General features: G+C 34.0%; 2 protein-coding genes across 2 annotated transcripts; both read left to right on the top strand.

The window, feature by feature from the left end:
• The first annotated feature begins 3,396 nt into the window (after positions 1-3,396).
• LOC149503221 (uncharacterized) lies at positions 3,397-6,092 on the top strand. The gene has a single exon (XM_089738894.1). It carries the CDS (start codon positions 3,701-3,703, stop codon positions 4,832-4,834), a length of 1,134 nt encoding a protein of 377 aa, XP_089595020.1. The 5' UTR covers positions 3,397-3,700; the 3' UTR covers positions 4,835-6,092.
• Positions 6,093-9,048: 2,956 nt separating this feature from the next.
• Positions 9,049-11,169, top strand: LOC149503220 (uncharacterized). The gene is made up of 2 exons (XM_089738942.1): positions 9,049-9,430; positions 9,963-11,169. The coding sequence occupies exons 1-2, from the start codon at positions 9,089-9,091 to the stop codon at positions 10,350-10,352; spliced, it is 732 nt and encodes a 243-aa protein (XP_089595068.1). The 5' UTR covers positions 9,049-9,088; the 3' UTR covers positions 10,353-11,169.
• The last annotated feature ends 4,335 nt before the right edge of the window (positions 11,170-15,504 follow it).

Genomic DNA, 15,504 nt, shown 5'->3' with positions numbered 1-15,504 from the left:
GTATTAAATAATATAACTAATTTACCAAAGGAATTGTATGTAGAGTCTAAAATGAATGAAATTTATAACGAATTGTCTTCTAGTTTACTAACATTATCATTTAAATTAGACGACATTGTTAACGCGATTATGTTTACTAAAAGCCATTCTATACACCCCTCCATACTAACCCCAAAACAACTCTATGATGAATTAACACATAGCATTAAGGATTTAAATAAAGATAATGAATTACCTATTAGTTTAAGTTTAGATAATATCCACTCGTTGAGCGATGTGAGCCAACTTTCATGTTATTTTATTAATAATAAAATAGTTTTTGTTATTAAAATTCCCCTAGTATATAAGTCAGAATACTTAGTCTATAAGTCTATACCTGTTCCTATACCACACGATGTGAAACATCCAAATTCATATGCTATGATCATTCCTCGTTGTAATAATATAGCTGTAAGTAGAGATAAGTTGACATATGTATGTCTAACCGATTTAAGTACGTGTTCCGAAATTACAAGTTCAATCTATATATGTAATAATGTTGACACATATTCTGTCCAAGATGCACCCATTTGCGAAACTGAACTATTATGTAAAATTGTCAATACGCTACCTCAACAATGTGACACGAGAATAATTCATGGGCATATTGACACATGGCAAGAATTAGTGGGTAATAAGTGGTTATTTGTTAAATCAGTACCTACCAAACTTACCCTTGAGTGTGATTCTCAAGTATCAGAATATAAATTATTAGGGACCGGTATTTTTAACCTAAAACCAGATTGTAAAGCATATTGTAGAAATAAGGAATTCACCCCTAAGTTTAGTTATAGTGTATTAACTACTGCTATAATTTCCGACTTTAATCTTATAGATAATTCTTGTTGTGACAAATATAAATTTAAACTAACGGAACCTAAATTAGAACCTTTAAAACTGTATGATTTGAATTTAGATAAACTTACAAGTGTCTCCAATGCTCAGGTATTGTCAGATATAGATAAAATAATTACGGAACCGAATCCTCTTATAGAGTACAGATCACACCACCCCATTCTTTTATATTGTTTAGTTATTATAAGTTTGATTTTCATGTTTTATAAGATTATTAGGAAATTTGGTAAATGTCCAATATCAAAAAATACTTTTCACCCAAATGAGATCTCGGATGAAGTCCAAGAACAGGAAGAAATACCAATTCCTAGACTTCGAATCTCATCCTGAAACTCATATAAAATTATAAGTTTCATCTTGTCGGGGGGGTTGTTATATCCCTAGCCTGTATAGACTAATGCTTACCAAACACTAGGAGTGGGTAATATCGGTTTTGCCGCGTATCGAATCGTATCTATATATCGAGGATCAATATCGGATATTGAATCTATATATTTTCTGAATCTATATATTGATGGATGCTAGTAGATTTTCTCGATTCATGATATTTGAGATTTGAAACGATACGCTGATATAATATCATAGTAGATATAGATTTATGTCAACGTTATACGGTTGGTTTTCTGATATCAATTTATAATATGATCTTAAAGTAATAAAAAGAACATGAAAATAAAAATATCAAAAAAACTTTCCTTCATGCTTTCACCAGGCTTAGGACTGGCTACATTATTATCAGTTTTTAGTATTTTGTATCTTAATTTAAAATTACAAAATATACCAAAAGAGTGTAGATTTCAAAAGTTTAATACAAACACAAGAAATAAACTCAATTATTTGGATTCAACTAAAAATAGAAAAATGTGTACTTTAAAAATCAAACACAAAAAACTTTTAAGTATTTATAAACAGTTGTCCAAAAATTCTAGTTCAAGGTCAAAGCGCGTGAAATTAAATTCAACGATGCAAATAGGCTATACTGCATTCAAGTTAGGGTCGAAAGTTGAAACTTCTTTTTTTAATTGTATCCTGCTGATACGCTAAGAATAATCTACAGACATATGGACTTAAATATAAGGTTTACAATTGTGTGGATAATGCCTGTTTCTGTTTCATTCATCACATGATATCCCTATCGTGCGCTCACTCACTCTGGCCGATTCGATACGAACCAAACGAATATCGCTGATATTAACGAATCGGTACGATATGCCGATGCGCATCACATCGAGCAATATCGTGTATCGGCTGATATCGAAATATAGATTTCGATTCACGAATCGGTACGATATGGCGATGCGCATCACATCGAGCAATATCGTGTATCGGCTGATATCGATATATAGATTTCGTGCGGGGCGATATCGGATTCAACGATATTGCTGCGATATATAGATATTGAATCTATATACGATTTATATCACCCACTCCTACCAAACACCTTACTCATCATAAGCCCTCTCACAGTGATTTCATGAGAACATACCAGGCTCAGTTCGGGTCAGATATTCATTGAAGTGAGACGTTTACCAATTTTCCTCACTATTTCTAAATTCTTTTATTATAATTAATTATTCATTAAAAATATTGTGTAGTGTCGAATAAATCCTTTTTTAAAAAGAGTTCGGCCTTCTCACTACTAACAGTACGTAGATATCCCAATCTACATTTTACATTCTACTTGTAATCGTAAAGTCGCTAAAGATATATACATAATGATACAAAAATTCTGGAAGAACAACAATATTGTGGAAGTTTTCAGAACTGATTAATTTGTACAACGAACGCAACAACACAAGCAGCGAAGCAGTTCTAATAAGTAGCAATAAGACCCCATTTCTAGAATCAGAATTTACAATAGATTAATAAGAAATTATTAGCTGCCATTGAACAGAGCTCGGCAACGCGCAACGCAGAGTAAACATTTAAATCAGTGTTGCATGGAACCCTCAATAAATTGCCAGTGAAACAGAAGTGCGAATCTGTGGGCGGTGTGGGGACCCTTACAATTTTTGCAATGGCGAAATTTAACCTTTTGAAGACGTAAGACGGCTGTACTACAAATGATTAACTTGATTCTAACGTTTGTTGACCCTTTATTGGATTTCACACATGAGTAGCGCGCTTCTGAATTTTTTCAAAGTTGCAATATGCTTCCTGGGACGCCATTGACACCAGCGTTCAGTATACATATGTATTGTTCAATGATATCCCTGTTATATCTGTACCTATGTACATACATATACTCTGTTCTGTGGATCTGAAACGGAACGAGAGAATAGAAAGAAGCAGGTGAAAAAAATGTTGCGCGTGCAACTTGGTGTACGTCAAAGAAGTGAAACTTATTTTGCGGTGAGTAGTATTGCGGTTTTTTTCATTATTCATCTTTAAATCAAATTTCTCTTATAATAGAGAATGATTTTATTATTTTTATTTTATTTTATTTAATATAATAGAGAATATTTTTTAAATAATACATAAAAATATTATAATATATGTAAAGAAAGTTATTCCTTTCATTAATTTTAATTATGTCACGCATGCGCTGTCGACATGTGCCGGAACGTCCGCGCATGTGCTGTAAAGTGGAGAAGCCTTGACAGATAAATATTATGTCATTGTATAAAATTTTATGAAAAATAATTTCTAACTAGATTATAAATAAACTTTAAATGTCGTTTCTTTGTCCGAAATAACAAGCAACACATTGAAGTTTTATTTTAATAAACATATAATACATATAAATAAAACAACATACCTAATAATCTTATAAAACGACATTTTTGTTTATAAACTATAATCAAAGATGGATAAACTACGTTTTGAATTTAAACTATTGCCTGGAAGTGATGGAAAATCAAATATTCTTTCGCTTACCTCAATAACCACAAGTGATAATAAAGTATATTCAATACCTGAAGAGCTACAAGCAATTAGTTATCATAAGGAAATATTGAAAACAGCCGCTTACAATAAGGTGAAAAATAGTTTGAAAAAACGATACCAGGTCAGAAGGGTTTGGATTACAATGACAGATGAACTCAATAAAATATACATAGATGAAGACGATAATTTACAATTTGAGAATCAATATTTAGAAGAAATAAACCAAGAAAAAAATTCTGTTGCATATCAAACAGAAACCGGTACGCTGGAAAAATTGTTTGAGAAATTTGTACAAAATACACAGGAAGTTAAAGAACAAAACTTGACAAAAATTGCAGAAAAGTTTGTAATTGAAAAATTTACAAGTAAACATTCTAATGCTAACCAATGGATTGATATTTTTGAGAGTGAATGTAAACGCTTTGATGTAACAGAGGATGAAAAGAAAATTGAAATACTTAGATTGTTTATGGATAAGGCTTGTGTGGACTGGTATAGTTCAATGGTAATAAAATTGACAATGAATTCGGAATGGTCAACTTGGAAAAACAAATTCTGTGAATCTTTTGCAAACAAAGGCTGGAACCCAGTTAGATACGCACTATTCTTTAAATATAAGGATGGTTCATTATTGGATTACGCCATGAGAAAAGAAAAACTGTTATTGGATATGAGAAGAACAATTGACACAGATACACTAGTGGATCTAGTAGCAGCTGGTTTACCAGAATTCATACTAAATAGGATTAATAGAGAAACATTAAAAGATACAGTGGATTTGTTTAATGAAGTGAGTAAGTATGAACATTTGGTAAATAAAAAAAGCTATATGCCTATAATGAAAAATGAAAATATGAGAACTAATAATAGAAATGAAGAAAAATATGTATGCAAGATTTGTGAAAAGTTGAATAAAGGTTCTCGTTATCACCCTGAGTCCACGTGTTGGTTTAGAGCCAAGGAAGATGAAAAACTAAAGAAAAATTTCATTAAGCATGTAAACAATTCGGTGATAGAAGCAGAGTTAAACGAAACTAATCAAAAAAACGAATAGTAACACCATTAATTAATGTCAAACTACTATTGAATGATAAACTAGAAATATATGGGGTTTATGATTCTGGTTCAAATGTTTCTCTAATTAATTCAAAAATACTAAAGTTAAAAGGAAAAGGAAACAGTTTGAATGAAGCAGATTTAGTAACAATTAATGGTGTTAAAAAAACAAGTGGTTTGACAACCTTAAAAATAAAAATCTTTGAATTGGAAAAAAATGCTGATGTATACATAATTGATGAACCAAACTTCAAATATGATTTTCTGATTGGATTAGACTTAATAAAAGATTTTAAACTAATACAAAATGAAGATCTACAAATAACACAGAAATTTTACCTAAATAATAAAACAGAAGAAAATACAACTCATGAAAAAGCAAACATTGAAATAAATAATAAAGATAGCAATAATTCGACAAAAGAACACAAAATAAATTTTAATGAACATGTAAAAGAAGAAAATTTTAAAATTAAATTAAATCATCTTGATCGATATCAAAGATCGGAAATAAATACACTGGTTGATAAATATAAATCAGTTTTTGCGAAAGATAAATACGACGTTGGTACTGTTAACGGGTATGAAGCGAGAATCGACTTAGTAATGGATAGATATTGTAGCAAGAGGCCCTACAGGTGCACTATAGAAGATAAAAAAGAGATAGAAACACAAATAGCAAAATTACTAGATAATAAGCTGATAGAAGAATCCTACAGTCCTTTCGCTGCACCTGTAACATTAGCATTTAAAAAAGAAGAAAATAAAAGATCTAGGTTATGTATAGATTTTAGAGAGTTAAATAAAATAGTAGTACCTCAAGCTCAACCATTTCCCTTAATTGAAGATCTAATTTTAAAGACCAGGAATTGCAATTTTTTTTCAACGCTAGACATTAATTCTGCATTTTGGTCGATCCCTCTACGAATTGAAGACAAAAATAAGACAGGATTCGTAACCCAAGATGGGCATTATCAGTGGACTTGTTTACCATTCGGATTAAAAACGTCTCCAGCCATTTTTCAAAGAATACTTCATAATATACTTAGAAAATATAAATTGACGGATTTTACAGTTAATTTTATCGATGATATTCTTATATTTTCAAAAACCTTTTCTGATCACATTAACCATCTTACACAACTTTTTGAAGCAATCAAAACAGAAGGTTTCAGGTTAAAATTTACTAAATGCACATTTGCTTCTGATTCAGTAAAATACTTGGGTCATATAATTCAAAAAAATTGCATTAAACCAGTAAATGATAATTTGATTTCAATAAAGGATTTTAATGTTCCAAGAACATAGAAAAATATTAGACAATTTTTAGGAAAAATTAACTTTTACCATGGGTTTATACCAAACCGTGCAAAAATATTAGACCCGTTACATAATTTACTAAAAAAAAACCAAAAATTCATTTGGTCTGATAAATGCCAAGAAGCATTTGAGACTGTAAAAACCTTGCTATGCTCCCAACCAATTCTTGAAATTTTTGATCCATATTTACCAATAAATATATATACAGACGCTTCTTTAGAAGGTATTGGAGCTATATTGAAACAAAGACAGACTGATGGAACAGAAAAACCAGTGGCTTATTTTTCTAAAAAGCTTAATGAATCTCAAAAGAAAAAAAAAGCAATATACTTGGAATGCTTAGCTATCAAAGAAGCTGTGAGATACTGGCAATACTGGTTGATAGGTAAATCATTCACAGTTTATTCAGACCACAAACCACTAGAAAACATGAATTTGAAATCTAGAACAGACGAAGAGTTAGGGGATTTAACATATTATCTATCGCAATATGAGTTTCAAATAAAATATGCTCCAGGAAAGAAAAACTTGGAAGCAGATTGTCTAAGCAGGAATCCAGTATTAGAATCGGACAAAAATACAGATGAACTGTTAAAAGTTGTGAACTTGGTTAAATTACAAGATATTTTAATAGATCAAAATAAAAATGAAGATATACAAAGAAATAAAAATAAATTAATTGAAAAAAACAAAGTATACTTAAGAAAGGTCAGAAAAAGAGAAAAAATTATTATTTCAGAAGAATTTAGTATCAAACTCCTAAAAGAAGTACATAAAAACTTCTGCCACATCGGAATAGGTCAAATGCAGAAGACAATAAGTCCACACTATACGGCCAAAAATTTGATGAACAATATTAAGAAAGTTAGTAGAAGCTGTGAAACTTGTATTAAAAATAAATCAAGAAGTCATGATAAATTTGGTTTTATGTCTCATCTAGGCCCAGCTAAAAAGCCATTTGAAATAATCTCTATAGACACCATTGGAGGTTTTGGAAGCTCAAGATCGTCAAAGAAATATCTACACCTGTTAGTGGATCACTTTACAAGATATGCTTTCATATTAACTTCAAAAACCCAGAACGCTAATGATTTTATTAAACTAATTACAAATATAACAGAAACTGAAGATATTGGAATACTTCTCACGGACCAATACCCCGGAATTAATTCAAAAGAATTTAAGGAATTCCTAAAAGATAAACAAATAACGTTAGTCTTTACAGCCGTAAATGCACCATTCTCTAATGGCCTGAACGAAAGGCTAAATCAGACATTAATAAATAAGATCAGATGTACAATAAATGAAAATAAAAAAAAAAGAGCTTGGACCACAATAGCTAAGGAATGTGCAAATAAATATAATGATACTAATCACTCAGTCACTGGCTATCCACCAAGTTATCTTTTATATGGAACGGATGTTACTGTCGTACCAAATGAATTAAAGCAAGGAAAATCCAATAATGATTGGATTAATGACCGAAAAATCGCACTTGAGAATACAATAAAATCTCATGACTATAATAAAACACTATTTGACAAAAGTCGGAAATACTATGAATTCAATGTAGGAGATATGGTGTATGTGGAAAATGGAAACAAGCTTAACAGAAAAAAATTGGATGAACTGAAAATCGGACCTTTTAAAATTATAAACAAAATTTCAAAGTCAATATATAGAATAGATACAGGTCATAAAAAAACAGAATCAAACCTATTTCATATCACAAAACTTATTCCAGTTCCTGTCGTAAAAGAAGAAAATGAAGATGAGGAAATTGAAAAAGAATTAATTTAAAGAAAATTCTGTGTGAATTTTCTACTTTAAGAGGGGAGATGTAAAGAAAGTTATTCCTTTCATTAATTTTAATTATGTCACGCATGCGCTGTCGACATGTGCCGGAACGTCCGCGCATGTGCTGTAAAGTGGAGAAGCCTTGACAGATAAATATTATGTCATTGTATAAAATTTTATGAAAAATAATTTCTAACTAGATTATAAATAAACTTTAAATGTCGTTTCTTTGTCCGAAATAACAAGCAACACATTGAAGTTTTATTTTAATAAACATATAATACATATAAATAAAACAACATACCTAATAATCTTATATATATAAAGGACAATGCCCAAAAGTGGGCCAACTTTGTGTCAAAACTATATGTACTTGAAAAACTATGTCTTCTTTTTTTACGTTGATTAGTTTATGTACAACATTTCTTTCACAGGGTGAAAGGTGAAGGTAACGAACAAACGACCAACACATAATTAAAAATTAAAAAAATGCGAAAATCAAAAAAAAAGGGGCCAAGTTCAGTGAGCCCATTTATACGCAACAGTAACACGCAAGTGTGTCATTGATTACACACTTAATTTGAAGTGTGTTATCTTATCTATGCATAATTGCAATTTGCAGTTGGCCTAAAGGTCTAGATACCAGGCCATAGACTCCAATAAAAAAAAACAAAAATGCATTTTGCATGGGACTTTTTGGCGGGAACGCGAGGAGTGAAGTTGTGTGCTTTGTTTTATTTTGTCTATTTGGTGTTTCTTCCGGTTTATGTGTTATAACGGTGGTTTATTAACTGTTTAATGTCTGTGAAAGTGCACAAATGTGGGAAAAAGAAACAAAGCCGCTGGGCGTAACTTCTCGGGATCCTCCAAAAAGTCCACTGAAAAAGTCTCAGTAAATGACCACCATTTTACTGAGATTACATTTCATCCCATATCATCTCATCTCACTTCATTTAATTTCATCCCAGTTGATTAACGTCTCAAATTAATCACCTTCATTTCATTTCATATTATCATTTAAATATAAGTATATAAATTAAAATAAGACATGACTTAAAGGTCTTAGTTACCAGGTCATAAAATCCTTTAAAAAAAAAAGCATTTTGCATAGTTCAGCAGAACTTGCAGAACGAACATGCGTTGGAGAGATGAAGTGACTTTAAAATTTGTTAAATTGTATTTAAACCACGAATGTTTATGGAACCCTTCACATTCGAAATATAAAATTCAATATGAAAGGGAAAAAGCATACGAAAAGTTATCGCAAGACTTTAAGGCTGCCACTAAGATACATTTAAACAAATCTTATGTAAAAAATAAAATCCGCAACCTCCGAACAACTTACACTCAACAAGTACACAAAATATTAATTAAATCTAACCCAGACAAAATTTATGAACCATCTCTCAGTTGGTTCCCCGACATGGATCGCTGCTTAAAAAATATCTCTGGATGTCGAAATGCTAATACTACAAGTGTGAGTTAGAATTAATTTAGTTTTTCAAAGTTTACAACCATACCTGCTTTGTAGAACGCCTATTTGTACTTATTGTACAGATGGCCGGTCATCTTTGAAGCTTTGTATTTATTTAACAAAAAGTCTTAAGTATTTTATTATAGTTTTCTTTGCTAAATCATACCAAAACTGTATTATTATTTGATTTCTAGACTGATTAATTTTGGTTTTGATCATGTTAAAGTTAGGTAGTATTCCAAAACAGAATTAGATATAATTCTGCTTGACCAGTGAAACTGCTGCTGTGATTATTGCTAAATATATAAAAACTGTTGATTTCTTGACACTATTCACATGGCAACTATTCTCATACGATATCTTAACAAAAGTTTTATTTAGTCAGCTATACAAAAAATTATTTTTCAAGAGAATCACACAAAATTAACTTAATTTAATATCATTAATCAGAAGTGAAGGCTAAAGTGTGTTAACTTCTGAATGTTTAATAATGATTAGATGAAAAATAATAATTTTCTGTTATCTATTTTTTCAGCCTCCAGAGGTAGACTCATCTTGTCAAGAATGGACTGAAAAAGAGCACAACGGCAAAGATGATGAACTGCATCCTAACCAGCTGATATCTGAAAATGATGATGATTATATGGAGCAAAATATATCTGAAGATCCACATGTGAAACTAGAGAGCAGCTCACCTGTAGACAAATGTTATAAAAAAAACAAAAAGAAAAAAAATAAAAGAAAATCTTCAAACTCTACTGACTCTATTTATGAATGTTTGAATAAAGATGATGAGTTTGATATGTATGGTAAACATGTAGCAAATCAGCTGCGGAACATGAACCTCCACAGTGCTCTTAAATTACAGCTAGATATACAAAACCTCATCAGTGAAACTCGACTTGCTGAGCTGAATGATAATTAAAATCACCCACAGTATTAATTAAAACCAAAGAAAAAAATACATGAATGGATGGCTGAAGACACACATTAAATTAACATTGTCCAACAAATTTTCAAGATTTTGTTGATTTTTTAAATACACTCATTTCTCTAGAAACTAAATATGGTAAGAGTTATACTTACTACTAATAATAATAATAATCTATTCAATGATCAAGAAAACTCCCAATAAGTATTGTGAACAAAAAAAAAACTATTATTTATTTTTCCCAATAATGAAAAAGAGGATACATTCCAAACTAAACAGTGACTAGCTTTTTGTGAACCATTTGAAATGAAAGGCCTATAAAGCGAATCAGTGTGAATGATAAATATTTGAATACATTCCTAGTACTAGTAATATATTATGTATATCACAATATACATGTATTAGAATAGATTATCATTAAGCTTCAAAAAATGTACATAATTAAGTATTGAAATAAAGATAAAATAAATCATGTTCTTCTAAGAAAGTTAATTTTAGTAATTTAATTTATGTAAGTTGTTTCAGGTCACAAATTTTCGAACTACATCATTGGTTTAATCTTTTAATATTATTATCATTTTACAAATTCTTCTATATAATAGCTAAGCCAATAGCTGAGGGTGGTTGGACTACCTGTGCAGGCCCACCAGTGAAAGATAAAATGTTTATTATTACTCCATGATACTGGTCTCTTAATTTTTCTTTTCCTAATAACTTAATATACAGGGTACCATAGCAAGTATTAGGTCCTTATATATGAAATAGGCGTTTTGTACGGGATCCCGAGAATAATATTGTTACGCCGGTCAGAGTAACGCCATCTATCGCCGAATAGTCGAACGAATATCGAAGGATCTAGTAGAATCTAGAACGCTCGAGAAATACAACGTCATCTATTGTCAGATAGCGGAAACAATACTCGACTTGTGTGGAATATTCTCGATAATTATAGGGATGTGGTATCGGCTATAAAAGCGTTACAGAGATGGCACGCAATCAGTCAGTAGTCTGAACTACTCAAAGCGAAACAGCGAACGGATCACCTTTAGCGAAGCGGAAGAAGCGAACTGAGAATTTGAAAGTGTTTGCGAAGTGTTCTAAGTCATAAATACAGTGTTAACTTGTAATTCGGTATAATTTTATTTATCCCGAACCCTAGAGCGTAACAATATGGAGATGATGTGATATGTAAGATACAATGTTTTGTGCAATATTCTTCAAATCCATGAGATGTAAATTAAGGTCCATTATCGGATATAATAATTTTTGGTAAAGCTAATGTACAAAATATGATTTCTAATGTAAGACAAGTGATCTAATGTCGATGTGTTTCATCGGTCATATTTCTGCCCATTTGGAGAGAGCGTGGCACAGTACCAACCAATACGATCCTTCGAACGGTCCAGCAAAGTCGATATGGATTCTCTCCCATACTTCTTTTGGTATGGACCAGAAAAATACAGGAAGTTCAGGGTTACAAGGACGGTTCTGTTAGCATCTGGTACATTGACATGTCTTCATCTAGGTTAGGCCACCAGAATTAGTAACATGAAAGTGCTTTTATGGCAGAAATGCCAGGATGTCCTCGGTGAAGGTATGTAAGATTGGCTTTTCGGAGTGATGTACGTATAATGATGCGTCCTTGCCTCATAAGTATCTTATTCTCAACAGATAATTCAGACCGGTTTCTGTAGAATGGTTTCATTTCTGGATTGTACACTGATTCTCCCCAGCCGGTTTTTAAATTTTGACAAACTGTTATAAGTATATGATCTTTTGAAGTTGTTTTCATAAGCAACTATTCTGATAGGTTAAGGTCAGTCATTCGAATGCTCAGAAGACGTAGTTCTATTTTATGTACAAGCTCTTCTGTCTCGGAAGGTTCCGTTTCAGTGTTTGGTAATCTGGAAAGTCTTATTTTCACCTTTCCTGTAGTAAATGTCATATTGATAACTTCCCACTACTAGGGCCCATCTTACCAATCTGTTATTGGCTAGCTTAGGAAGGTTGTGGCTTGCTCCCCTAATATGTATAAGAGGCTTATGGTCTGTAACTAGATTAAATTTCGTTACTCTCGAGTACTGATCAAATTTTTATATACCAAATACTATTGCCAAAGCCTCTCGATCAATAACGGAATATTTCATGTCCGCTAGTCGTAGTTTTCTTGAAGCAAAAGTAATTGGTTGTTCTATGTTCGAGTCCTTGTGGAATTATACTGCACCCAATCCCTTTTCGAAAGCGTCACATGCTAAATAAAGGGGACATTTCTCAAATGCAATTAATGATTGTGAAGAAGTTATGCATTTCTTTGTATCTTCAAATATTCTGTTTTCATTATCAATCCAACGCCATCTATTTTTCTTCTTTAGTTAGATCATGAAGATCCGAACAAATCCCGTGAAAGATGTGGTACAAACCGCTCGTAAAAGTTTAGTCCTAAAAATGATCGTAGTTCTTTGGCATTACACGGTACTGGGGCCTTGGGTATGGCGTCAATTTAGGATTTGGTTGGATGGATGCCATGTTCATCTATTATGTGACTTAGGTATTCAATCTGATTCTGTAAGAACTTACATTTCTTTAAGTTAACTTTCAGGCCCGTGTAAGGAATCGAATACAATAGATAAAATTTGTAAATGTTCCGTAAGATCTTTCCCTGATATAGCTATGTCGTCAAAATATACAGCTACATTGGTGATATCACCTAGCAGTTGATCCAGAAAATGTTGGAAAATGGAAGGAGCAATCGATATTCCAAAGAATAGAAAACATGGTTATATTGTTATTCAAATTTACACCCCCGATTACTCTCTTTAGACAATCCATACCCTGGGCCAGGAAGGTCAAGTACCTGGGCGTTACCCTGGATGCATCGATGACATTCCGCCCGCATATAAAATCAGTCCGTGACCGTGCCGCGTTTATTCTCGGTAGACTCTACCCCATGATCTGCAAGCGGAGTAAAATGTCCCTTCGGAACAAGGTGACACTTTACAAAACTTGCATAAGGCCCGTCATGACTTACGCGAGTGTGGTGTTCGCTCATGCGGCCCGCACACACATAGACACCCTCCAATCTCTACAATCCCGCTTTTGCAGGTTAGCCGTCGGAGCTCCGTGGTTCGTGAGGAACGTTGACCTACACGACGACCTGGGCCTCGAATCTATCCAGAAATACATGAAGTCAGCGTCGGAACGGTACTTCGATAAGGCTATGCGTCATGATAATCGCCTTATCGTTGCCGCCGCTGACTACTCCCCGAATCCTGATCACGCAGGAGCCAGTCACCGTCGACGCCCTAGACACGTCCTTACGGATCCATCAGATCCAATAACCTTTGCATTAGACGCCTTCAGCTCTAACACTAGGAGCAGGCTTAGGGACCTCAGTAACCGTACTCGTCGAACTCGACAAAGAGTTCGCCGTGCAATCTAACCCATGAATCAGCTCGCTGAGTTTCTCGCCGGATCTTCTCAGCGGGTCGCGATTCCGATCCGGTAGTAGATTCATTCGCGAAGCAGCTACTCTTGAGCTGTTAGGTCTCCTTCGGAGGCGCTCGGGTAGCTGTTAGCCAATCCCACCCCTCCTGGCTGAGCCTTTGCTCGCCCACCTGTCCTGGTGAAACTGGAAAGGCCTCCGAGCCACCAGTAATCCTTCAAACATAAAAAAAAAAAAAAAATCAAATTTATTTATACTTAGTCTGGCCATAAATACTGTTACAATTAAAAATAAACAAAATATTACATTTGAATTTGCAATCTGTCACTTTTATATGAGTGCTTATTGAGTATTCTCATTTTGGCGCCAATACATCGTACAATATTTTGCGATATTAAAATGGAGTGGGGTGATAAAGAGAACCGAATCGCTGTGATTGCATTACACAAAGTAGGTATAGAGCCAAATGCAATTTTTAAAACTCTCCATACGCTTGGTATTAGTAAAATGTTTGTGTACCGGGCTATTAATAGGTGCAATGAGACCTCCTCTGTTTGTGACAGAAAAAGATCTGGCCGTCCACGTAGTGTTCGTACGAAAAAGGTGGTCAAAGCAGTAAAAGAAAAAAATCGAAGAAATCCTGTCCGAAAGCAAAAGGTGAGATGAAGATAGCACCTAGAACCATGTCACGTATTTTAAAGGCGTCTTAGGACATGCAGCCTATAAGAGACGTACTGGTCATTTCTTAACTGATAATTTAAAAGAAAATAAGGTGGTAAAATCGAAACAACTACTGAAGCGGTACGCAAAGAGAAGTCACAGACAAAAATTGTTTACGGATGAGATTTTTTTTACAATTAAGCAACATTTTAACAAACAAAATGACCGTATTGATGCTCAAAGCTCTAAGGAAGCTTCCCAATTAGTCGACAGAGTGCAACGTGGGCACTATCCGACTTCAGTGCAAGGGCGGATCCAGGGGGTGGGTCATGGGGGTCATGACCCCCCCCTGAGCTGGTTCCAGGACCTAGGTGGACCACATATTGAACATAATGATTTTAGGACCACGGTTATGGAATATTTTTTTTATTTTTTATTGCCCTTGTATGCGGACGAGCTTACGGTCCACCTGATGGTGACTGGTTACCGTCGCCCATGGACTTCAGCAATGCCAGGGGCAGAGCCAAGCCGCTGCCTACCGCTTAATACTCTCCACAAGCCTCTTTTAAAGAAGGACATGTCATAGCGCTCGGGAAACACCGTGGAGGGGAGCTCATTCCATAGCCGGATGGTACGTGGCAAAAAAGACCTCTGAAAACGCACTGTCGATGACCGGAGTGGCTCCAGGTAGTATGGATGAACTCTACTCCGGTGGCGGGCGGTGCGATGGTAAAAACGAGATGCCGGTATCATCTCGAACAATTCCTCAGAGCACTCCCCATGGAACATTCGGTACAAAATACAGAGGGAACCGAAGTCCCTCCGCAGACCCAAAGGTTCCAAACGATCCGCGAGAATGGGATTATCGACGATTCGAACGGCCCTCCTCTGTATGGAGTCAAATGGAAGAAGCTGGTATTTGGGAGCCCCGGCCCAGAAATGGGAGCAGTACTCCACGCGAGGCCGGACTTGTGCTTTATAAAGCAAAAGTCTTTGTCCAGACGTGAAATACCGCTTCGCTCTGTTGAGGACTCCCAGCATTTT

The sequence above is a fragment of the Bombyx mandarina genome, chromosome 03, assembly GCF_030267445.1.
Source record: "Bombyx mandarina strain Sakado chromosome 03, ASM3026744v2".
NCBI lineage: Eukaryota > Metazoa > Arthropoda > Insecta > Lepidoptera > Bombycidae > Bombyx > Bombyx mandarina.
Note: the sequence above shows the minus strand (reverse complement) of the source record. Positions and strands in the feature narration are given on the sequence as shown.